The sequence below is a fragment of the Barbus barbus genome, assembly GCF_936440315.1.
Source record: "Barbus barbus genome assembly, chromosome: 7".
In the NCBI taxonomy this organism is placed as follows: Eukaryota; Metazoa; Chordata; class Actinopteri; order Cypriniformes; family Cyprinidae; genus Barbus; species Barbus barbus.
The window spans coordinates 24385004-24411807 of record NC_136735.1 but is presented as its reverse complement, the minus strand read 5'-3'; the positions used below and the strand labels follow the sequence as shown (position 1 = coordinate 24411807).

The 26804-nt window shown below is 36.5% G+C and overlaps 1 protein-coding gene across 2 annotated transcripts in view; it reads left to right on the top strand.

The window, feature by feature from the left end:
- Window positions 1–26804, top strand: part of LOC306873097 (slit homolog 2 protein-like) — an 87457-nt gene that overhangs the window by 57687 nt on the left and 2966 nt on the right. Inside the window, exons 10-35 of one of the 2 annotated variants that reach the window (XM_079422131.1) lie at window positions 2258–2329; window positions 2428–2499; window positions 3970–4041; window positions 5714–5857; window positions 6184–6347; window positions 8956–9106; window positions 9366–9440; window positions 10001–10144; window positions 10332–10475; window positions 11617–11783; window positions 12100–12232; window positions 12485–12553; window positions 13535–13606; window positions 14266–14337; window positions 14437–14508; window positions 15568–15731; window positions 16127–16251; window positions 16691–16788; window positions 18437–18576; window positions 19151–19244; window positions 21111–21248; window positions 21368–21608; window positions 21708–21838; window positions 25406–25560; window positions 25639–25924; window positions 26012–26220. In XM_079422131.1, the coding sequence (XP_079278257.1) occupies window positions 2258–2329; window positions 2428–2499; window positions 3970–4041; window positions 5714–5857; window positions 6184–6347; window positions 8956–9106; window positions 9366–9440; window positions 10001–10144; window positions 10332–10475; window positions 11617–11783; window positions 12100–12232; window positions 12485–12553; window positions 13535–13606; window positions 14266–14337; window positions 14437–14508; window positions 15568–15731; window positions 16127–16251; window positions 16691–16788; window positions 18437–18576; window positions 19151–19244; window positions 21111–21248; window positions 21368–21608; window positions 21708–21838; window positions 25406–25560; window positions 25639–25924; window positions 26012–26220 (3404 nt within the window). The remainder of the gene's footprint in view (window positions 1–2257; window positions 2330–2427; window positions 2500–3969; window positions 4042–5713; window positions 5858–6183; window positions 6348–8955; window positions 9107–9365; window positions 9441–10000; window positions 10145–10331; window positions 10476–11616; window positions 11784–12099; window positions 12233–12484; window positions 12554–13534; window positions 13607–14265; window positions 14338–14436; window positions 14509–15567; window positions 15732–16126; window positions 16252–16690; window positions 16789–18436; window positions 18577–19150; window positions 19245–21110; window positions 21249–21367; window positions 21609–21707; window positions 21839–25405; window positions 25561–25638; window positions 25925–26011; window positions 26221–26804) is intronic. The other variant, XM_079422132.1, reaches the window with a different exon arrangement.

Here is a 26804-nt window from a genome sequence, read left to right as displayed (position 1 = left end):
ATTGCTCGTAGATTGTACTAAATATGATCACAACACACAAATTAAATTGTACCACTACAATACTTATTATATTAAATAATAATAAATATTATATTATATTATATTATTAATACACAAAGGGAAAAAAAGAAGTATAAAAAACAAAGTACTATGTACTTGAATATATTCAGTAAACTACACAGTATAGTAAACCACAACTTTTGTTATATTATATTATTATAATTTTCTTTATTTTATTAATATTAAAAACTTTTATATTATTTAGTGAAAATATTTTATCTGTTTCTGGATCATTTTCCATTTGAGAGTATCCATAAAGGAATAGTTACGTTAGAAACACACACACACTCACGTACCGACAAGACTATGTTTATACAGTATGTCTTCCTCAGTCTTGTATTAGGTTGAGTGTAATGGTGGATTTGTTTGGCACCAGTCTGATGTATGCGTCCTTTTTGACAGATGTAGCTTCCACATTCCACAAACACACATACACACAGTCAGGGTTGTATCTGTATCAAGTATTTTAACTACGGAGGCCATGCTGAAGTCATGCGCATTAATGCAGTGTGCAAATGGATTTATTTTATCAATGGCATCTCTTCTGTGGGCCAGTGCTCTGCCAACGGGGCCTGGATTGAGACGCCACATCTTTTTTAAACTGTTGTGCCTCTCACTGCCAGGGTCATTGTCTATCTTTTTTCTTCCCTTCTTTCTCTGTCTGTCATCCCTTCGTTTTTCTTCCTCTGAAAGCCGCATGCAGGGCTTTGGCAGATGAGTCAGATTATCTCATTTGGCTCCGGCTGAATGAAATGTGTGTGTATGTGTGTGTTCGTCCACCTATGCGGGAGCCCGATTTTCATGCTCTGTCAACTTTGGAGAGCTTATCTGATTTATGACATATTTACTGTCAAAGAGAAGAACAGATGTCTAGAGAGAGACAGCAAGAAGGCGAGCCGTTCTAAATAAGCATTGCTATATGTTGAATGCTGGAGTACTGAATGAATAATATATTTATGATTCTTATTACTTGACTTGGCAGGTAGGACAATTACAGCTGATGTTGATTTATCTTTTATCTTCCACTAGTAAAACATTTTGTTAAAATTTGCAAATTAAATTAGCTTACGTGTACAGTTTTTTACCCTTAAAATACTCTCTTTTCAGGTTTTTATTTCGATTTGCTTTGCGATTGTAGAAATACAGTAGTTAGCCATCCGTCTATATATGGAAACCTGTTACTGAAATAACATAAGAGTCAAAAATAAAACAAGTGATTGTGAAGAAAAAGTTTGAAATAAGGAATAAAGTAACATTTGCAATTGTGAGATATGTGAGATAGAAAATCATAATAAGAAATGAAGTCACATTTGTGAGATATAAACTCAGAATTATGAGAAATAAAATCACAACTTTGAACTATAATATGTCAGTATAGTGACAATAATGAGAAAAAAGATCACTATTATTATTATTAATCATTATTATTATTATTTTATTCTGAGTGGGTAACACGCTTCCAAAGTCATTATTCAATTATTACACAAGTGAAAGTATCTGATAAGAGGCAGGTTACTTAGATAAAGTGAGACAGCATTATTCGGTGACCCACTCCATGTATATTAAATCCTATATGGCAGCCTTATCATGTGACTGACTTAATGTAAAGTACAACAGTTTTGCTACTAATGCTACTAAAATAAATGATGCTAATATAACTGTTCTTTTCCTAAGTGGTAAATGTTTTAATGCAAAAAAAAAAAAAAAAAAACCTAAGTGCACTTTTAAGGCAATGTTGAAATGTCAGTGTGTTCATAATTCAATTTTTCATGGAACACAGATGTTGGATTTGTTCTTAGTCTGACCAAATCACACAAGCACACACTCATCCAGACATGGGCACTGCCTCAGACTGGAACTACAGCAAACAGACGCAGCTGCTACACTGTGATTAAAGTCGTCCCAGAGATATTGACATTAATCTTACATTTGTGCCTGTCACAATGATTTACCCCTTCTTTTGCCTTGGTACCCCTCTTATTGTATTAAATTTCTGTATTACAAAAACAGACTCTAAACCCAGAATTAATGTCCAAGGTGTAGCATTCCAAATCAGTCATCGCCCATCTCCTATAACACTTTTCCAATAACTCCTCAATACTGCTGTCAGTGCCTGTCATTTTCCAGCCTCACCTGGATTATTCCCTCTGCCACGTTCCCTCCATTTGTTGATCTGGGTTATTTTCTCTGTTCACAGCCGACTGGAGCAGAACTCCATCAAGATTATTCCACCAGGAGCATTCTCACCTTACAAACGGCTGCGGAGAATGTGAGTGTGTGTGTCCATGTGAGCACACATACATACATAATTACACACTAACACACATATTCATCATCTTTCTCTTATTTTCTTGGTTTTGTTTTTAGAGATTTGAGTAATAATCAAATAACTGAATTGGCTTCGGACTCCTTTCAAGGTCTCCGATCTTTGAATTCTCTGTAAGTATATATATATATATATGTATATTTGGGTGTGTGTGTGTGTGTGTGCGTGTGTGTGCGTGAGAAGAGAATGTAAGAGTTATATTAAGCTTCCATCATTCTTTCAATTTTTGATGATCTGACTCATTCAAGCTTTTAGAGAACAGAGCAGATAAACCCCAGTAGAGTCAGAGTCAACGTAACCACCATTCAAACATACAGGACATTTTCATCTCAATAGATTTGAAACAGATTTAAAGACACCTCCAGTAATTGTTCTATCTTTAAATAAGTTGTATAAATAAAGAAATGAATAGTACTGATCTCATGAGAAAATTTAAGTATTTTACAAGGTGGCAATTTTGTATGAATTCATACGATGTGAAGATAAAGTAAGCAAGTAAGCATGGTAATTCAAGACAAATGACAAATTTATACTCTATACGGCTAAACCCTTAGAATATGAAACACTAATATAAATACATTAAGCTATTTGATTTGGCCTGGCATTTTCAGTGTACAAATTTGTGTGTTTTAGGGGGATGGGATGTACATGTATATGTCTTTCTTGCTTGGTCTCTGTATTTTCTTTGGTTTACTTTACTGACCGGGTTCCAATGAGCCAGAACTTAGTGGGCGGAACAGTTCTCCCCCTCTCTCTCGTTCCCTTCGGACCAGCCTCTTAGGAACACCAGCCAGCCATTTAAAATCTATCCTCCTGAAAAAATACAATTTCAAGCCAGAAGAGTGATCCAATGTGAAACATAAGCGAACACACACATGCAAGTCCTGATATGACATCACAGTAATGAAATACTTCAAATGCAGGCACAGAAATATTTTTTTTTTTAGATGCTGATTTTGGGGAGAAATCTGTATGTTAACAGAATTGTGTGCTACACACTGATAAGTATCTTAAAGAATAATGTAATTAGTCAAAATATTTAATGAATAAACATACAAAAGTACAACTTTGTACAACGTGAAAGACAGACGTTCCAAATCTTGAAGCTTTCTGTAAAGTTTCTGTGTGGGCTGCACATATGTAGGACATCAGCATATAGCCAAAGCCACAATGCCATTATTCATTCTAAAATAAAAATGCCAAGAAATGCTTAGCCCTGCGTGGCTCTTTCAGATTAGTCCTAAATTTGCCAATATTTATCTCCCATTTTTATGACAACATCAGTTTGCGTAGGGTTACAGACCATTAAGATAAAGTAATGAATACGAGATGTAATTGATATTTTATATTCATCATAAGAAGATTATTGCGCATATGTTTTTCATGATTTTACCTCTGGGTCCATATGATTTAATTTGTGTTTAAATATGATTCGTCACTGGTTGCACTGGGATGATTTGTGGTGGTGCATCTTGTGCTCTGTTTGAGGAACCATTTCTGATGAATGGTTGTGTGTGTGGGTGGGTAATGAACATCTTTAATCTTTGTTTTATTTAATGTTCCCTTGTGTTTCTGCCTTTCAGGGTTTTATATGGGAATAAAATCACTGAACTTCCCAAGGGCCTTTTTGATGGACTATTCTCATTGCAGCTACTGTGAGTAATGCACATTCTATGAATTTATGCTTGAAAATGCCATGAAGGAAGGGCGTTTATTTCTCTCTGAGTGTGGGTGGGTCAGGTTTTGCCAAGTCTGAGGACCAGCCATTGGAAAATGGTTTAATAAACATACTAAATAATGACTCAATTAAAATCTAATTATGCCAAATGTGAAGGGAAATTTCATTAGCTCAAGATACCGACATTTTGGTACTTAATACCAGTGCCAGTAATTCTCAATATCAACTTAATAAAGTGCATACCAATACGAACCACATAATACCAATAATACCACAGCAAAAATGAATATGCTATTAAACACCATATTGTGGTGCTTAATAGCATATTGGTTTAAAACACATTGCTTCAATTTAACAGTCAGTAATAAAGAAGGAAAGAGCAGTATTTTTTCTCTTTTTATTGTCAATATTGTCATTTAAATGAGTGTTAATGACATACTTGACAGAGACAAGTACATTAGGCTACATTTATAGTCTAATATAACTCTTATATCTAACCAAAAGTGTTTACATAAATATCCTACCAAGACAATATTTTTTTATTTTAATATTCAGTTAGTACTGCAGTTGTGGTACAGGTGCTTTTGACATCTCTAGCTCAGTGTAAAAATAATAGATGCTCACATCATGATAGAAAAAACAAATGTGTGTGTGCGTGCATGCGTGTGTGTGTGTGTGTGTGTGTGTGTGTGTGTGTGTGCACCTGGTATTTATCACGTCCTGGGGACCAAATGTCCCCACAAGGATAGTAATACCAGTAAATCTTAATCTTGTGGAGACATTTTTTGGTCCCCATGAGGAAACAAGCTTATAAATCATACAGCATAAAGTTTTTTGAAAATCTAAAAATGCAGCATGTTTCCTGTGAAGGCTAAGTTTAGGTGTAGGGTTGGTGTAGGGCAATAGCACATACAGATTGTACAGTATAAAAACCATTACGCCTATGGGATGTCCCCATAAAACATGGAAACCCAACATGTATGTGTGTGTGTGTGTGTGTGTGTGTGTGTGTGTGTGTTTGTTTGCACCTTGAGGATAGGACCGTAAGCCTGACACATTTCCCTGATGACAGACACAACTGGACATAAATTCACACACTTCCGCTGTATGTGTGGGTGGGTGTGAGGAGTATGTTTGGGAAATGCTTGTTAATCCAAGTATTTATAGGGTTTTAACAAGGCTATAAGCATTTGGAGCTACTACATAACATTGCAACCCCACATGCGCTCAGACCGTGTTGAAAGTAAATATAGAAAGATTGTACTTCCTCTCACTTTTGAATTATTCTGAAATAACTAACATGTGAAACTCACATTTGTGTATGCTCACAAATATAAAAGTTTAGTGCCAATAACTCACATCGCACACAGTTTTATAGCTTTGCAGGAAATGCGGAACATATAAATCCTGTTTATACGAAAGCAGCTTTGTAAAATAAAGCCTCTGTTTATTCAAAACTTTGTTCTCCTGTAAGGCACTGTAAATGAGTCTCAGGGATTTTTTTTTTTCTCGCTCATATGTTTGTCTAGAAATGTTAATCTATTTGCATATGGCATTTATACTTTCTCAATTTACAACTCATGTACAGATTTTCCTGTTTGCCTGAGAGATTTGTGTAAAATGTCACATACGAATCTTTATCCCAACAGGTTGCTAAATGCGAACAAGATCAATTGTTTGCGCGTAGATTCTTTCCAAGATCTGCAGAATCTGAATCTTCTGTCACTTTATGACAACAAACTGCAAACCATCGCAAAGGGAACCTTCTCTTCTCTCCGAGCTATCCAAACACTGTGAGTTACACTAAGTAACATTTGTTACCCCATAAACCCTTTTGACTTTAGTATAATAACATCTCAACGAGTATCATCAATTTATAATATCATGTTTACTTATTTTTTACTGCATTTAGACAGCATTAATATGTAAGCGTGAAAATACATAGCTGCCTTTATATTTTGAAAGGAAGTCCCTTGTATCATATTTGAGGGAATTTTAAAGTTTTGTTATAGAATATTAGGCCCATGTATGATCAATGGCATGCAGTCATATTTTAGGTTGGTCACACCTTATTTATGACCGTCATTCATAATTTTGTTGAATATTTTATATATATCAGTCATTTGGCCCAGAACCCCTTCATGTGTGACTGCCATTTGAAGTGGTTAGCTGACTACCTGCAAGACAACCCGATTGAGACCAGCGGAGCTCGATGCACCAGTCCCCGCCGGCTTGCTAACAAACGCATCGGCCAGATCAAGAGCAAAAAGTTCCGCTGTTCAGGTACATACAGCCATGAAAATCGGTAGTTCATAATATGCGTAATTTTGAGTAATTTGCCAGACTTGCTTACAGATGCTAAGTCTTGACCCTACCTCGTCCTGTCTGTTCCTGACTATGAACTTTAGCGTCAGTGAGAATGGGTGTGTGTGCGGTCAGGGGTGTAAACATCTTAGTCAGCTTTCACTTACACAGACATGTACACAGTTCTGAGGGTCTCAGTATGAGTTATCGTCTCCTGTCTAAGCAGATTATATATCAGAATGCAAATGTGTGTGTGTGTGTGTGTGTGGGGGGGGGTTATTAGTTTACTGTCTGTCAGTTGAGTATTGATCGCTGTGGGTTTATAAATGAGCAGGATTCTCTGATCAATATTCATATTAATTTATTGATCTATATACACACAGCTTAACTCTCAGTTCTCTGTGTATCTCTCTTTGTTTAGCTAAAGAGCAATATTTTATACCAGGTATGTTCAGCTACTAAACATTTTGTCTGTGTGTGTACTGCACAAAAGCCTTTGGACTACTACACTAATGCACGCAAATGACATGCACATTATTATGCAGATGGGTTTTTTGCTGTATTTGCCTAGAAGAGCAAAGCATATTGGTGCTGTGTTCTTGTGTAGCATGTGGGTCAATGGCAATACTCAGAAATTAATCAGAATCTAATCATTTATTTAAAAATACATTATAAATCCAGTTCATACATACAATGACTTGAATACCTCTTCTTTTATGAATGTGTCTTTATTAATAATCTATATTAATTAAAAAATATATTATAAAAATTATTATAATTTAGCATTTATTTTGTATTTTTATTTCTTTTATACTCTACCATTTAAATGTTTAGGGCCGGTATAGTTTTTTTTTTTTTGAAAGAGGTCTCTTATACTCACCAAAGCTATATTTGTTTGAGCAAAAATACAGTAAAACAGTAATATTGTGAAATATTATTTGAATTTAAAATGACAGTTTTCTATTTTAATATACTGTAAAATGTAATTTATTTATTCTAATTTATTATTGTCTTTTGTGTCACGTGATCCTTTTTTGGATCTTTTTTATTTTTTTTTATTTTGCATAGATAGGGTCACATGCAACCGTCCAAAATCTTCGTCACAATAAACAGAACAAGCTGACCCTCTGAACCCCTCCGACCAGATTTTGTTTATAATTATGTAAAGTTCATTTGATCATTTTAATGCATCCTTACTGAATAAAAGATGAATATTTATTTACTTACTTAGTTTATATATAATTTCATTGCAAAAAAAAAAAACACAAAAAAAAAGGGCTTTTCCTAAAAATGATTATTAGGCTTTTTCAAAACCAATATGAATATTGTATAGTTTTAAGAACTTGGTATGTGTTTTAAACCAAAATACAAATACAGTCGTTTTTTTTTTACATCAAGTTGCTAGATGAGGAAACACACAATGGCGCTTCAGTCTAATGTTAATTTGTTGTCAAACCTTCTCCAGCCTGATCAGTGTCACTCTTGCTGTGTGCATGCTCACAAATAGCACACAGTGGCATGGATCTAAGACACAGGCTTTCCAGTGTTCTCAGGTATTAGGGTTTGACTGTTGGAGTGTGTTACATATTCTCTCTCTTCCTTTCTCGCACACACACTCAGGGATTCATCATATCAATAAGTGTAAGTAACTGACACAAGACCAGTAAGACGTCACCCAACAAGCCCTTCCCCCCTCAACCCCAACAATCACAAACCAGGAACCCAAATATATGTGAAAATGTGCTCAGAGGTTTATGAAGCACACAGTGTGAACTGAACGTGTACTTGTGTGTTTGACTGTGCATATAACTGCTGGTTCATGTTTATTTACTGAACAACAGCTGCAATATTCCTGCCACACTCTTCTCTTTCTCTCTTCTCTTTTTCCCCCGCATCTCTCCTCTCTCTATCACACTCTCCATTATTCCTACTAGTTTATCACAGCTAAACAAATTACTGTCTCATTCTTTATCTCTCAATCCTTTGTTTCTCTTTCTCTCTTTCTCTCTCTATGTTTTGTGGAGGAAATTCAGCGGGGTTTTCCTTTGTGCTTGATCTAACCATGTGGTTGCAGACTCGGACTAATACATGGTTCTGTCAAGCACCATGGAAGATCTTGCAGCATCTACAGCATGGCAAGCAACAAGAGACAACCTTTGCATGTGTGTGTGTGTGTGTGTGTAAATGTTTTTGTCTTTGTTTGTATGGATGTGCAGTTAAGAATATGTGCATCGTCTTTTCCAAATTATAAGTGTGTGTCTTTGTGTGTGTGTGTGTGTGTGTGTGTGTGTACACAACACTCCAAAGTCATGGCTAGTATGTCAGCATGGCTTTTTGTGTTGTCAAGAATGACAATGCCATAATTGCCATGGTGATAACTGAGTTTCCTCTGGTCTAGCACAATTAACCTTTAACGTCCTCCTTCCCAGTGACCCTCTACTTTTACCACTCCACCTTTCCAACCAAACATCTTCAAGCTTACTCCTCTCCTTCTCTCTCTCTCTCTGTCCTCTGTTTCTCTCGTACACACTTTATTTGTGATTGTGTGGTGTGTAATGGTGTGCTGTGTGTGTGGTTATGTGTATAGGTGTGGAAGACTACCGATCGAAACTAGGTGGGGATTGCTTCGCTGACCTGGCGTGCCCAGAGAAGTGTCGCTGTGAAGGAACCACAGTGGACTGCTCTGGACAAAAGCTCACGAAGATCCCAGACCACATACCTCAATATACAGCAGAACTGTGAGTGTCTCTCATTTAAGGTTTAGTTCAGGTTCTGTCTTCATTTATTCACTAAACATTGTTTACTCATTCCAAATAATTGAAAGTCCATTTCAACAAAACTTTGATATTTCAACAAGTTCATATTGATTAAATTCTGAATAGTGCACATGCACAACCTTGCTATACGTTATTGCTTATAAACATATAAACACATAAAGATTAATTCATCAACAAATCATTTATTGTGTTTTGTGTGTTTCATTTGTTTTCCGTGCAGCCGCTTGAACAATAATGAATTTACAGTGCTGGAGGCTACAGGAATTTTTAAGAAGCTTCCTCAGCTGCGCAAAATGTAGGTCTCCTTCTGTGTCTCTGTCATCTGTAATTATATAGTTTAAGGCTGGAATACACTACACCACTTTTAAAAACTGAACAGATCTTAATAATAAAATACTAAAATACTGGGCATCATGGACTTACCGACTTTGTAATAGTCACAGAGGAAAAACTGTCCATCAAACACTAAACAACTGAGGATCACACACTACCAGACTTTAAAGTCGTTCAGATCACAGCAAACCCATGCAGAAACATGCACCTTGTTGTTAGGAGATGCGTGAAAACAATACACGTTCTAAAATCGCCTCAAAATATCAAACATGTTTGATATCCTCTGGTTGGATGGAATCATAGTCTGAAGCTAAAAAAACGGAATCTGTGACCATCATACGCTATGTGATTTTCTATGAAAGCTGTCAACTCAAATTTGCATACCGGCGCTGACTTTTGGTAACTAGCGTCATCTTCTCCAGACTGTAAAAATCGGGGGAAAAATTGTGTATGATATTCCAGCCTTTAGGCCATAATCATCAGAGCACTTAAAATACCATGACAACTTGCTTTGTTTTACAGTAATCTTAGTAACAATAAGATCACAGATATTGAGGAGGGCACATTTGAGGGGGCCAGTGGAGTGAATGAACTCATACTGACGAGCAATCGCTTAGAGAGTGTCCACTACAGCATGATGAAAGGCCTCAGCGGCCTCCGCACACTGTGAGTATCACATGCTTGCATGACTCAATTGAACTTCAGGACAATGCATCCAGATGCTGTCAAAAAATATCATCTAGGTATGATTTTATTCTCAGGTGTGGGCACATTGGTCTGTGTGTTCCAAACCAAATCTGATTTGCAGCTTCTGGCTGTTTTAAATGATTATGTGTGTGTTTGTCATGTGCAGAATGTTGAGGAGTAACAAGATAAGCTGTGTCAATAACGGTAGTTTTACTGGTCTGAGCTCTGTGAGGCTGCTCTCCCTGTATGATAACCTGATCACCTCCATGTCCCCGGGAGCCTTTGACACACTACATTCCCTCTCAACACTGTGAGTATCAAACCACAGTATCAACAAAGTGTTTTGTTGTGTTTCAGTAAAGCTGTCCCAAAACCGAGTTAGCTGCCTTGCTACCTAAATACATTAGGTAACTTCTAAAGGAACATCCTCATCTTAATGACATGTTCACACCAAGAATGATAACTATAATGAAAACTATAACAATATTTATATTAGCATCCACACCAACGCACAATAACATTGTTTATTGTAAGCACACACAGTAGTTATGTTTTCTCCTGCTTTAAATGCTCAATTTTGTTAAAGTTGGGTGGATTCTTTTTGGTTGTCAATAGTTTATTGTTCATTAGCAGGAAAAAAGTTATGAAAGTGATTCCAATGTAGTCATTCCTCTGTTTTGTTATTGTTATAGGTGTTGTGTGGACTTCCTTATTCTAACAGAAGTTGTATAATTACTAAAAACTAATAATTATCATTATAGTTGCAGTCATTGATGTGAACAGGCCTTTAAAGTAATAGTTCACCCAAAAATGAAAATTTTGTCATCATTTACTCACCCTCATATCGTTCCAAGCCTGTATACGTTTCTTTCTTAGGTTGAACACAAAGAAAGATATTTTGAAGAATTTTGAAGAGCCAAACAGTTGGTCCCCATTGACTTCCATTTCAAGTCAGTGGAGATCATCAACTGTTTAATTACCAGCATTCTTTACAATATCTTCTACAAACACTACAGGTTTGGAACAATATGAGGGATAGTAAAGGACAACATTTTCATTTTTGGGTGAGCTGTTCCTTAAGGAGGTGAACAATATTAATCATTCTACATGAAAAGATCAGTGCTTTACTTATGCTTGACTTAATACAGTTTCACATTAGCAAATTGATAAGCTAATTCCATGATACTCGATATTATTATGAAATTACAAGAAAAAACACACAAATGCGATAAAGCAGTGAAAAAAAAAGAGGTCAAATTGTTACTTATTTAACAAAATTTGAGTTTATTCATAATAAACATTTCTCTCGCCTTGTCCGCCATCTGATTTATTAAATTTGCCTGCCTTTCAAGACGGTAGTGTGCCTACGCAGGCAGCTCATTTTGAAACAGAGCTTCTGGAATGTTTTGCTAAATATTTGCTACATATTTTTTCCTTATGCGATCCCACAGGAACTTGCTGGCCAATCCGTTTAACTGTAACTGTCATCTGGCCTGGCTGGGGGAATGGCTCCGTAAGAAACGGATTGTCACGGGTAACCCCCGCTGTCAGAGCCCATACTTTCTTAAGGAGATCCCTATTCAGGATGTGGCCATTCAAGACTTTGCCTGTGAAGACGGTATGGCTATGAGTGTGTGAGTGTGTGAGTGTGTGTGTGTGTGTGTGTGTGGGGGGGGGGGGGGGGGGTAGTATATGTGCATGTGTGTTAGAAGATCTTGTTTCTAGCTCCTAATAGGGCTTTGATAAGATCTGTTATGCTAACTTGAGCATAGCTCAGTGTTATCTTCCCTTTACACAAACTCAGGCAAGCTTACAAAAACAATCACACTGGCATATCTTCACATTGAAAAGCTCATTTCAAATTTCATTATTCTCGGCCTCTGATAAATGAGAACATTAGCTTGATGATTAATTTTCTCTTTGTGTGTGTGCAGGTAATGATGAGAATAGTTGTTCACCCTTGGCTCGCTGTCCTGCTGAGTGTTCGTGTTTGGATACGGTGGTTCGCTGCAGTAATAAAGGACTTAAGGTTTTACCCAAAGGCATTCCTAAAGATGTTACAGAACTGTGAGTGTACACAAACACACTACGGCCACAAACCTCACAGCAATTTCGTAATAAATGGCCATTTTCAAAAGTCTCCTTATCTAATCCAGGCACACCTTTTTTGTAAACCCAGCTGTCTCCACCAACGTATTTGACGTCTGAAATAATACATGGCTGCTATATATACGTCTTTGAAGTTTCTCCCATTACAGTGTTGCTAATGTGCTATTTCCTCTGCTTTTGAGTAATAACTTGTTTGTCTTTTTCTGATAGCTATCTCGATGGCAACCAGTTCACGCAAGTCCCTCTGGAACTATCCAATTATAAACACCTCACTCTCATGTAGGTACAGCCCTCTCTGGAGTCACCCAATCACAAATATTTCACAGTTATCAGGGCCCTGCCCCTTTAAAACCAGCCAATCATAACAGACCTCCACTCTTTTAAATGGACAGAGTTAGCCTGTACATATGGTGCTTGATCCATTTTCTCATCAAGCCAATGCCAGAAAATCCAAATGTTTGTAGCTGTATTTTAAGGGTTTATTTTGGCTTTTCCCCTTATTTCCCGCACTATGAGAACATATTCCATCTCCACCAAGCATACCAAATGAATAAAGTACTAATTAGCAATGATCATTATACAGAACACACACAAAAATACAAATTCGTCAATTAAATGTGATTGATTGCTCATTTTTTCAGTCTATGTTACTGTTAAGTAATTATTTTATGACAAGGGAGATATACAAAATGTGCGGAGCGTGGGATCCCCGGGACCAGGATTAAGAACCACTGGTTTTAAGTAATTTATAAGACTGTCAATGGTTTTGTAGGTTTATTGTATTATTTTCATGAATGCAAATTTCCACAAAAGTTTCAAGTAAAGTAATGCATCTAAGATGTTGAATGCTGCTGTATGTTGTATTATGACTTCAAGTCTAACGCATTACTATTGTGCTTTGTGTTTGCTGTTTGCAGTTTTAAAGATCACTGCATACTGCATCAAAGTTCAGCCATCTTAGTGTCTTTAACACAGAAGTTTGCATGTGCATTGTCTTATGCCATGCATTAAACCATGCAAAGTGTCATATGTAATTCCTTGCAATAATTCATTGGGATAATTTGGTTTAAATATTCCACAAAAAAAAAAAAAGTGAAATAATCCTACTTATAAAAACAAATATTGTGCTGTTTAATGTTGTACAATCTTGTGTTATTGCCATTTACTGTAAATGTTGGCTTTAAGTGTTTGATTTTCTTGTGGCTCATAACACTTTGCCTTTGTGTGTGTGTGTGTGTGTGTGTGTGTGTTTTCTTGCAGCGATTTGAGTAATAACCAGATCAGCACATTGTCCAACCACAGCTTCAGTAACATGTCCGAGCTGCTCACCCTGTGAGTGTCAACATGATCTATGGCTTTGGTTTGTGCGTCTGTGTGTTTTTTGTGCAAACACTAGTGTGGTTGTTTATGTCTGTAGCTGTGCATTGTGTGTGTTTCTGTGGTTTATGAGGACACAAATTTGTATAATAACATGGGTATGACATAGGTATTACAATGTGAAGATGATTTATGAGGACACTTTCAATGTCCCCATAATTCAAAAGGCTTATAAATCATACAGAATTAGTTTTTTTTTTGAAAATCTAAAAAAGTTTCCTGTGAGGGGTAGGTTTGGTGTAGGGCGATAGAAAATATGGTTTGTGCCGTATAAAAACCATTACGCCTATGGAGACTCCCCATAAACCATAAAAGCCAGTGTGTGTGTGTGTGTGTGTGAATTTTAACAGATTTTTCTTGAAATTATGTGTGCACTAAAGTGTATATGCAGTATGTGTAAATACAGGGGCAACATGCACCTTTTTTTGCTACAGCATTTTAGACATATTATTAGATAATAATTAGATTACCTTGCTGTCTTTATTTCCTTTTTTTTTTTTTTTTTTTGTAAAATCCACAATTTTAGTTTTTTTTACTTACTGAGTTTTTATGGCCTGATTCTTCTATGCAAATATGTTTTTGCAAGTACTGTAATATCTTTTGTTTCATCCCAGAATTTTAAGCTACAACAGACTGAGGTGTATTCCTGTAAAAGCTTTCGATAGCCTCAAGTCTCTGCGCCTGTTGTGAGTACCTCATTGATATGTGTGTGTGTTTGCTATTAGACTTTGATTTATGTGTTTTGGACTCTCTTGGATGGCTTCATTTCTCTCTTCTCTCTGCAGGTCTCTCCATGGTAATGATATTGCTGTGATCCCAGATGGAGCTTTCAAAGATCTGTCCTCGCTCTCCCACCTGTAAGTATCTCAGAATGAACACTCACACAAGCACTTATGAGTGAACCAAATAGGTTTTGACAGCTGGATGTACTTTGGTTCTTTCTTTTACTCTCATACAAACACACTGAAACACTTTCTTTGTCTGAAATTGGGGTTCTGCAGCCACAGATTGCTTGAGTTCTCGGTCTCCCAAGATGACCCTTTTTTATAAATCCCATGGATCAGTTTCACAAGTGTAATTATGACTGACAGCTGAGTAGAACAAATCTACAGATTACCGTACACATGAGATTGTCAAGCAAGCAATATCATAATGTTCATTGTTTATATAAAAAGTAAATTTATATAAAATAACTATTTATTAAAACCCAAATCAATTACATTGTTTCAAATAATGCTAATATAATAATTTTCTTATTTTGCCTATTTTCTCATGCATGCATGTTTCATCTCGTTTAGGTATTTAAGTACTGTGCTATGTGAATTTATTGACATTTTGCTGTATAAACAATATAGCAAAATCTTAAACAATAAACACTTAACAACTACAAATGTCCCCACAATCTATTGTCATCCTGCCCAGCATATTTTTGTTAACTGTTTCATTCAGCTCTGAGGGCTCGAAAAACCCCTTAAAAGACCATTTTCTGTTTCATATGAAGTATGAAACATGACCAGTAGTGAAGTAGTAATATTCATGTGTGTGTGAAACATAATTAGACTATTAATTTCCACAAGTTTGATACACTGAGACGGATTTTGCGGACTGACTAACGTGATAGGCAGGCAGTATCATGATAGGCAGGCATTACCACATTGACAGGGCAATCAGCCAATCAGAGCAGCATGGAGGAACTACCCCCCATTAAACTCACGCTCTATTAGAACTCAGTGATCTGACACATGGCAGCTCCCTATGAAACTTCATCTGCTAATGTCACTGTTGGATGGTGTTACTTTAGAAAAATGAGCCAATATACACACTATTGAATATCACTTTCATTTTATTTTTGCATCACTGATTATTTTATCATCCAAATTTTTGGAGAAGATGTGTAATGTGTGTGTTTCCTGCAGGGCTTTGGGAGCAAACCCTCTGTACTGTGATTGTCACATGCAGTGGCTCTCTGACTGGGTAAAGAGCGGCTACAAGGAGCCTGGAATTGCACGGTGTACCGGTCCTGGAGAGATGACTGACAAACTACTGTTGACTACACCCTCCAAGAAATTCACATGCACAGGTAAACCCACCCGGGCACTTTAGACACACTCGTCCAGTCACAGAGAGGGCATTAGTACTAGCTCTAACAACGCTTACATGCTCAGATATTAATATTGTAAGTAATGTGATTTGATTGGTACATTTGTAGAGGTGCCGGGGACTTGTGGTTTTCCTGTGCCAGGTAAGGAAGTTAATAAGAGCCCAATCTGAGCTCCTAAACCTGGACCCCTGTATCTGCCACCCAACCTTTCCTCGGGATGAAAGTGACTTGTGTTAGTTGTGAGCCAATTTTGTGATGCTTTACCTGTTCAATCCTATGTGTGTTTGTAAGTCTTTGCTTGTATATTTGTTATATTTCTGTTTGTGTGTATAACATGCTGTGTAATATATTTTTTTCCTCTGCATTTTGCATAGGTCCGGTGGATGTGAGCATTTTGGCAAAATGTAACCCTTGTTTATCCAACCCTTGCAAAAATGACGGAACCTGCAGTAACCATCCTGTCGATTTTTACAGATGCACCTGTCCATATGGTTTTAAGGTACAAACACACCTATACATAAACAAGAACATCTCATTAGTGGCTTTGTTAAGGTATTAAACTTCATACCCACAACTTGTTTTACACCATTTGTGCCCAACTGGTACATGACGGGATTGTGTGGTTTGAAGAAAGGAGCACTGGTACTTTTGAAGACAACAGACTTTTCACATGACAGGCAGTACAATAGCAAATACATAAAAAAAACTGATAGAAGGGAGTCATATCCAAATTATCTTGCAAAAAATGAGAAATATAGTTTCATCTTACTCTCTGACTATATAAAATAATTATTCTAAACCTTGAATGCCCTGAAATATCTGTATGCGTGCACGTGTTCACTCATCTGTATAAAGTAACATTTGTATGTGAGGATAAGCAAGTATGGAAGATTGATGTGTGGATGTGGATTTGTAATGCAACCTGCTTGTTCATATAGGGCCAAGACTGCGAGGAACCGATTCATGCGTGCATCAGTAACCCCTGTCAGAATGGAGGCACCTGTCATCTGAAGGACGGAGAGGAGAACACTCACTGGTGAGACAGACCTTGATCATTGTCATTGAAAAGCTAAACCGTTTGAAATTACAACTGATATGTATATGAGACCGACAGAGATCCTTTATTGTATTCAGGCCATGTTGAATGTGGCTTTCATTTAATACATTAAGTAAATGCTCAGATGTGTGTGTGTCCTATTGCTCCAGTAATGAATATACTTTATGGACAGAGTGTGTCTAATCTGTCTTAATCAGACTGAAGTGTCTGAAACTGATCTGAGCTCACTCATGCACTTAATCAGCCAATCAAGGGCCTTTCTGTGGACACACACACACACACAGCACAGACGAATGTGTCTGTGTGTGTGTGGTGGGGTAAGCTCAGGTTCAGCTGCAGTCATATACTGATCAATGCTAATGAATCCTTTGTGTTGGTGAATAAGAAGAGTTTCATTTGAGACCTTCTGCTTTACATGTTGATTAGGTACTGTAATATAATACACCCACAGACATACACGCACAGTGCATAAAATCATTTCTTCTATCCCAGTTTAATGCGCAGAGACAACCATAAGTAAGTCATTCATAGGGTAATTTCCCAAAGAGTGAAAACACTACAGCTCTGTAGGGCTTTCAAAATATTCACTCAACCTTGAGTTCAAACAATGGTGTGAATTTGGAACCTTGTAATGTACTTATAAATGCATTATCATAAATCATAAATGAATCCCTAATTCTAAATTTGAATTTAAACCAGCTTTGCTGCACTGTGTAGGGTTTAAATCTTCACTCACGCACACACATGAAACACTTGAGTGCACTAATGTAAGTAGTCAGACATATGTGTATAGCACTGAATGCTCAATCAAACGCATATGTAATGCTTACACACACCAATATGGCATGCTAGCTGATACATCTAATGTTATTCACACATATATACACTACTGTTCAAAAGTTTGGGGTCAAAACAATTTTTAATGTTATGCCAAGGCTACATTTAATTAAAAAATACAGCAAAAACAATAATAATGTGATGTAATACTATTATTACAATGTAAAATAAAATATATATATATTTTTTTAATATATATTCCTGTGATGGCAAAGCTGAATTTCCAGCAGTTCCTCTAGTGTTCAATGTCATATGTTGCTCCATAAATCACTCTAATATGCTGATTTGCTGCTTAAGAATCATTTTATCAATGTTGAAAACAGTTGTGCTGCTTGTATTCTTGTGGAAACAATGATACATCTTTTTCAGGATTCTTTGATGAATACAATGTTCAAAAGAACAGCATTTATATGAAATGTTTTAGAAACAATTTAAAAGTCTTTGATTTTTGACCAGTTTCATGCATCCTTGCTGAATAAAGTTAGTAACTTCTTTTACAAGAAAGTTTTACTGACCCCAAAATAACAAAAAAGAGATGATATGATGATAATCCATACCCATACCTACACCTTAGAAATAGTAAAAAAAAAAAATCGAAGGAGGGACCCGAAACAGATGTAGGCAATGTAATATCTAGAACATTGAACTGTGAGAAACATGTAGTCACATAGAAACAAACAATTATAGACAGTTATAGAATGAAGGTACTACTAATAGAGTTTCCCTGTCTGAAATAAACATTTCAAAAGAATTAAGAAGTCTTACACAGCCATTATGTGTGTATGTTCAGGTGTGTGTGTCCAGATGGATTTGAGGGCGACGAATGTGAGATAAATATTGATGACTGTGAAGACAATGACTGTGAGAATAACTCAACGTGTGTGGATGGTATCAACAACTACACCTGTCTCTGCTCACCTGAATACACAGGTAACACACTCGAACACACAAACACAAGGAAAGTCACATGCTAAATGCTCTGTGTTCTCTGTGCTTTGTGTTTAACTGTCTGATGCTAACATGCTAATGTGCTGCTTGAGCTAACATGCTAACATGTCAAACGCGTCCTCTGTATTTCTTTGTTTTTCTGTCTTTCTCTTGCTACTTGCTTCCCTTTTTCTACTAGCTGCTAATAATAATGAGGTGGAGAAAGGTTAGTTCACTCTCTTTCAGTTCATCCTCCCATTGTCTGTTTCTTTCCTTTGCTGTTCCTGGCTAGTGAGTCCTCTGTGCCTGCGAAAGTATGAAACGCACACACACTCATTGATGTTTCTCTGGCTGGTCCACTGTCAATAGAGGTGTATTGTATTGTTGTTCCTCAGAGTATTGGTATTTTGTCATCTTCCCCGCTGTAAGATGAGAGACTACCCTACACACGCAAACACACTCCTGCTGGTTTAATGGGATGTGACTCTTGTTTTCTTACAGTGAACACTTCTTTGATTATTCATACCCCTCTTACTCTTTCTGTCTGTTTATAATGTATATGTTTGTGTGTGTGCAGGCGAGCTGTGTGAAGATAAGCTGGATTTCTGCGCTTCAGAGCTAAACCTGTGTCAGCACGACTCAAAATGTATTCTAACCGCTAAAGGATTCATGTAAGTCACTAAGATCCCCACTACCTGTATTATAAAGTTAGCCTTAAACTATGAATTCACTTTCTGAAACATTTTGGCAAGACTGTCTGATTGTCTGTCTAATACAGATGCACAGGTTTTTATCCATCCTTCTGAAAACAAAGTTGCATTTAAAAGTTACTGGACTGCTTTTTGCATTAGAATTACAAAGATTATATCATCAAAAATTGAAAGAAAAACAATTCAGAGCCACTTTATAAAAAATAATTAAGATAAAACATGTTGAACTCTGTGAAATGTTTAAAAATAGTTGTAAACATTTAGAAATAATATCTGTTTTCATCAGTGATTATAATAAGAAATGATTCTTCAGCACTAAATCAGCATATTAGAATGATTTCTGAAGGATCATGTGACTATGAAGACTGGAGCAATAGCTGCTGAAAATTACATTTTAAAACAGATTAAAACAGAAATATATTTTATATGTTGTATTTTTAGTATTTTTGATCAAATAAATGTAACCTGGCTCATCAAAAGAGACTAATTCACAACAACTAACAACATAAAAATATATCTTACCCCAAACCTTTGAACAGTACTATATTTGTATAATTTACTGTATATATTATGGCTCTGTGAGACCAGTCGTGTCAATACCTTAGCATACTTCTCTGACTCCAGTGCATTTGTACTATATTAACTCCTATATGAACATGTCTTTAAACGGGACATTTAAATCCTTCCCTATAAAATTGCCCTTCTGCAGTCACTCAAGTCTGTTGGATCCAAACCCTGTTTGGATTCAGTTTCAACACTCTCTCCCCTCCAGACGTCCCCTTTTCTCTCTCATCTCGACTTTTATTTCATTCCGCCTTCCACCAGACCAAAACAATCATCGTGTTAGAAACCATCAGATGTGTATGTGTGTGTGTTTCCTTCTCTGTTGATATGTGTGAGAAGCAGACCACATAAGTTCATTTGTGTGTTTTTATGCCCATTGGTGCAGATGTTAACACAACACTAGAGCTGTGTGGAATGCAGCTGGAGTCTCTGAGGTTCTGCTCTGTGTTTGTGTTCTGATATTCCATTACAGCTCTCCCGTTGGGTTTACTATAAAAATGATTTGGAGGGGGGTGTTTTAAAGATGATATGGTGTGATACGATGGGATGATGAATGTGTTTATGTAGCGCTTTATATTATATTTAAATTCATAAAAAGAACTTACATTTCAGTGGTTTAAGTAACTAAAACTTTTGTAATTAGAGAAGTCTAATCTCAGAACCTAATAGATTTCACTGTTCATAAATATTATTATTAAAAAAAGATGCAGCATGATCCCAACCACACCAATGATCCTACAACAAATATAATATATATTTATAATATAATATTTTTTTCCACAATAAATATTGTTCAACAAATTATGCTGTACAACCCAGAGGCAAAAGTGATACCTCCCAAAAAGAAAAAACAAAAGCACAAACTGTTCTTGAAAGTTGCCGAGGGAGATAAATCTTTTTTCTTCTTGTTAAAATATGGAATGCACAATGAAAGTCAAATTATGCAAACTTAAACTTTTTCCTTTTCCTTTTAAATGAATGTTTCTGTGGACCCAACTTGCACCTTCTTTGGCCCCTGTACCCCAGTATTAAATTATGATTCATGTCTGTCATTTAAATAGTTATTAGCTGTTGTAAAATTTTCTAGTAATAAAAATGTTTCAATATGAAATGCATCAGTAGAGAGAGAATGAGAACTGTGCTTGTCAAGCTGTTTCATGGAATATATCTGATATTTATCGGTGTTAAAGATGACAATGTGAGCTTTAAATGTTAAATGTGATGATATTGTTTGTGTGTGTGTGTGTGTGTGTGTGTGTGCAGGTGTGAGTGTACTCCAGGTTATACCGGGGAACACTGTGAGGTGGATTTTGATGATTGTGAAGATAATAAGTGTAAAAACGGGGCTCAGTGTACAGATGCTGTGAATGGCTACACGTGTGTGTGTCCAGAAGGGTACAGGTGAGCAGGAATACAAAAACACACTACATTCATCAATAAAAGATCATCAGAGTTCAACATGTGAAATACGTATCTCACTGTGTGTGTGTGTGTGTGTGTGTGCATTCGTGCGTGTGCAGTGGGTTGTTCTGTGAGTTCTCCCCTCCAATGGTGCTGCCGAGAACAAGTCCGTGTGACCACTATGACTGTGCCAATGGTGCACAGTGTGTTGTCAAGGACACGGATCCTGTGTGTCAGTGTTTCCATGGTTATGAAGGCGTGCACTGTGAGAAGCTGGTCAGCGTCAACTTCATCAATAGAGAATCGTTCCTGCAGATCCCCTCTAACCTCATTACAGAACAGGCCAATATATCACTACAGGTACATCACACATATTCAGATCATTCTGCTCAAGATCAAGCTAATTCTTCATCAGTTATGCATTTACACATACTCATGTGTTCTGTATGCATGTCCTAGATTGCCACAGATGAGGATAATGGAGTGCTGCTGTATAAAGGAGATAATGAACACATTGCGGTGGAGCTCTACAGAGGTCGCCTGAGAGTCAGTTATGACTCCGGATCCTACCCCCCATCTGCCATCTACAGGTACACAAACGTTTATACTGGTGTCATTTTACAACACTTTTACAGCACTAAAAATGGCTTATCCAATCACAATTTAGAGTTGGAACTATCCTTTTTACAATAAGCTAAATCAGGACATAACGTTTTCTTTTTCTTTGTTTTTTCAATAAAGTAAATTATATTTACAGACTTTATATACCCACACTAACATTTAAAAGTTGAGTAAGACATTTTAAAAATAAATTAATACTTTTATTCAGCAAGGATGCATGTAATTAATAAAAAGTGATAGACATATAATGTTACAAAAATAAATGCTGTCCTTTTGAAGAAAAATATTTTTTCTAATATATTGTCAAATATATTAAAATATAAAACACTTGTTTTAACTTGTAATAATATTTCACTATTAATTTTTCTTTCTTTTTTTTTGAGATAAAAATTAGAATAGCTGAGTCCTTAGCCATCTTCAAGAATCGGCTAAAAGCACATATCTTCCTTTATTTGACCCTCCAAATCTAGCACTCTCTATTCTAATTTTATTCTTTAAAAACAATTGTCCCTTTTAGACTCTATTCATTTACTGCTTGTTTTCTTTAAAAAAAAAAAATACTAACACTAGCGTTTCTAATCTTTTTGTATTCTGTCTATTTGTTTTCTTTTTATTTATTATACAATTAACAAAAGCAAAAAAGGCCTCTAACACTACCTTGCTATTATTTTTGTTATGTTTTTCTATTCTATCTGTTTTCTTTTTTCTTTTTTATTATATAATGTAAAAAAAAAAACTTGCTACCTGTACTGCGTTGGGCTAACTGAGACTTGTTATAACACTTGCATATCATAGCTTTTTTGTTGATTTTGATTGCTTCCATTGTCCTCATTTGTAAGGCGCTTTGGATAAAATCGTCTGCTAAATGACTAAACGTAAATATAAAATAAATGCAGCCTTGGTGAGCATAACCCAAACCTATGAAGTCGTAACTTTCCCATACAGTTACTGTATATATGATGGTTTAATTTCAAAGCCATTGAAATAATATTTATTTACCAAGTGATATACATTACATTTGAATTGGTCACACTTTATTTTAACGTCCAGTTCTCGCTATTAACAAACCATTAACTATGACTTTTGCCTCAATAAACTCCAAATTGCTGCTTATTAATAGTTACTAAGGTAGTTGCTAGGTATTGGATAGCAAGGGTGTAGAATATGGTCATGTAGAATATGTGCTTTATAAGTACTAATAAACAGCCAATATGATGGTCTATAAAAATTGGTCCCTATAGTAAAATGTTACCTTTTAATTTTGCTAAATATATTTTAATGTGTGAGCAAGAATGGAACATTAAGCTGAACTTTAGCTTTGGTTAGTGTTGTTTTAAATTTTCACAAAAATCAGTTTTAGATTAAAAAAATATATATAGCTGCAAGCAGCAATGACGGGGCCAAGTACATCAGCGGCAAAATGAGGAGCTAAGCATAGCATGGAGCATCAGACCAACTGCAGAAATAAGTAATTGAAGCCATTTTAAGATTATTGTAGTCCAAATGGCTGAAAAATCATTTAAAACTACTAGTAATATGGTTGAATGACTATTAACTTTTGACCAACAGGGGGCACCATTATCAAATCTTGTTCTGTGTGAGGTAACAATGACACACACAAAGTTTGGTTCAATATGCCAAAACATTGCAGAGATACGGCCTCAAGTTTCATTTTGGCATCATGTCTCAAATTCGTTGTTGTGGTATGTGAAAACAGTTTTGTCTATCAACACAAAATCCATAAATTTTGTTAGCATGGTCTGAAGATTTTTTGAAAATCGGACCAATGGTTTAGGAGGAGTTCGAAAAATTAGGTTTTTAAAGAAAATCAAAAGGGCAGAGAGGAAGTTTGGCTGACTATAGCAACATTGGTATCACTGTTCTCAGCATGACCCAAGGAATCTATTAATACCAGTCGCATTACAATAGGCAAAATTCACAGAAAGGTATTAGCATTTATTTGACATTTCATTGTAAATTTTGACCACAAGGTGGCACTGTCTCAAAACGGTTTGAGTACTTTAGATCATGGTCTCAATGGTACATATAAAGTTTCGTAATGGTACACCAATGCATTCATAAAATATAGCATTTTTTTATCATAATACCCTGTTATAGTCAATGGCAATTTCATGTTTGGTTCAATTATAGCGACACCAAGAGCCACAATCCCACCAAATTGTTTATGTGTCCTTAGACTGTGCCTATACATATGTGTGTCAAATGTGGTGAAAATATCTCATTTAGTTTTGGGTTTATAGAGATATTTATGTGTAAGTAGATGAAAAATGACTGACTGCTGACTTTGTTTGCATTTTTGTGCCACTTACTATCAGAATTTTGGCAATTGGGAATTAGCGTGAAGCCAGGACGCTACGTTTCCGAATTTCCTATGGTGGTTTCGTGTTGATCGGAGTAACGGTTTCTAACATATTGGCAAATGTTTTTTAAGCGCTAAAATACAACACTACACAAACCATAAGCCAAAATCTGGCAAGTTTGGTATCGCTGGACTCAGGATTCAGGAGTCTAAAAGTGTAACTGTCTTGAAAATAAGTCAACCCCACTCAAAGTTATAAGCATGTGAAAACTTGATTTTACCACTAGGTGCCGCTGCTTCGAAACTTCTCAGGCTCCTTCAGGGCATTGTGCTGATGACCTTTACCAAGTTTTGTAACGATACGTTTATGCATTTGTAAAATATAGCATTTTACTATAAAATTCAAAATGGCCGACGCCCAAAATGGTTGACATGGGAAAATTGGATATGGTTGGACTCGGCATGATGCACCAAATCTAAAGAGACCATTTTTATGATTTTTGGCCAAACCATTCACAAGCTATAATGCATTTTATATCTATATATGCATATTTCATATCCCCTGACCACTAGGTGGCACAGCGCCGTTACGGAGATATCGCCTCACATCCATTTTTGCATGCTTTTCGTAGAATTTGTTCGCTCATTATTCGAAAACTGCTAAGCGAATCATCTTGAATTCTATGACTTTTTGCCAGCATTGTCTGAAGATGATCTGAGCCAATTTTGGTGAAAATCGGACGAACCGTCTAGGACTAGTTCGAAAAAGTAGGTTTTATAGCGAAAAAACTAAACCTTATGATTTTTGAATTTTGGACTTCATTCGACTCGGCTTGAGCCAAAGATTCAGAGGAATATTTTAATTTTGTGGCTTACGGTTCAAAAGTTAGAAGCATAAACATGAGTGAAACTTTGGACAAGTGGTGGCGCTAGAGAGTTTGCGTTAGAGACTCCAAATTTGCTGTGGTTAGTACTTAGACTGTCTTCTATCAGTGTAGAATAGAAGGTGCTTGGCCCCTAATAACTGGCAAAGGGTTGGGGTTAGGGTCACAGACCTCCTATAAGTAGCTTGTTTTTCAATAGTAATGAAGAAAATCCTTGCCTTTATTCCTTTGATGTCTAATCAATTTAATGCCTTCCTCTTGTTTATGATGGTCAATAGCTCAACACTGTCTGCAGGTATTTTCTTCACTGTTCATTTCTTCTCTTTCACTAGTGTTGAGACTATAAATGATGGCAGTTTTCATGTAGTGGAGCTGGTGGCAAAGGATCAGTCTCTGTCTCTCTCCATTGATGGAGGAAGCCCAAAATCCATCAACACTGCCAGTAGCCCCAGCCCAGGGCCCAGCCCTGCTCCACTTTATCTCGGTGGTATGTCAAACACATTTGCCAATTTAAAAAAACAGTTATTGTGTATAATGTCAGTATAATAAGCCACTATCTATTCAGGAATTCCTCAGCAGTCTGGACTGGCCTCGTTACGTTCCTCTGGGAGGAACGGCTCAAGTTTCCACGGCTGTATCCGAAACCTCTATATTAACGACCAGCTTCAGGACCTCACCCAGTTCCTGCTGCAGGAGGGGGTGGTGCCCGGCTGCCAGCCCTGCCAGCGGAGTGTATGTGCTCATGGGCAGTGCCATGCTACTGGACAGTCCTCCTTCAGCTGTGAGTGTGAGGCAGGATGGACCGGCCCACTTTGTGACCAGCAGATCAACAGCCCATGTGATGGGAACAAGTAAGAGACTTAAAAGTGCACACATGGTTTCATTATATAAGAATGATCACCTCATAAAAGCATATTTCATGTGTGTGTCTCTTTCAGGTGTATCCACGGCTCCTGTCTGCCCATAAACTCATACTCGTACAGCTGTCGCTGTCATCCAGGCTTTGCAGGTGTATTATGCGATGAAGAGGAGCAGTTGAGTCCCTGTCAGTACATAGCGTGTAAACACGGGCGCTGTCGTGTGTCTGGGCTGGGGAAGGCCTACTGTGAGTGCAACAGTGGCTACACAGGGCCAAGCTGTGATAGAGGTACGGCGGGGTGCTTTCACCCTTTATATAAAACCTGATCTCATCAGAAAAAATCTGACTACACATGCAATTTTTGCAGAATACATATCATTGCCATTTCCAAGTGAAATGTCCACTAATTCACACTGGAAGGGAGTTATTCTCTTCAATATAGACAAGACTATTAAATAAATAAATTTAAATACAATCTCTAAATGTTCCATGAACATTTAAATCAACAACAGATGTGTTACCTAGGGATGCACAATACAATAGTACCATATTATTATTTTTTTCCATTGTTCTATTTCCATTCCATTGTTCAATATTGGATATTTAACTGCTAATTTCCTCCATTTTTATTTTTAGATTACCTCGCCATAATTTAATAACATTTTTTAAATGTAATCTTTAGCCAAAACTCAAATGCATTTACAGTTTCATGTTGTACATGTTGATGTTGTGATGCTTAAATTCAGCTTTTAGTTTTTAGTGTTTTATTTTTAATTTATATGAACAACAGAGTGTAGAATTTAAATATTGGTAATTATGAGACATAACATTATTATCGGCTGATAATAATGTATAATTGTAGGTTTAATGTC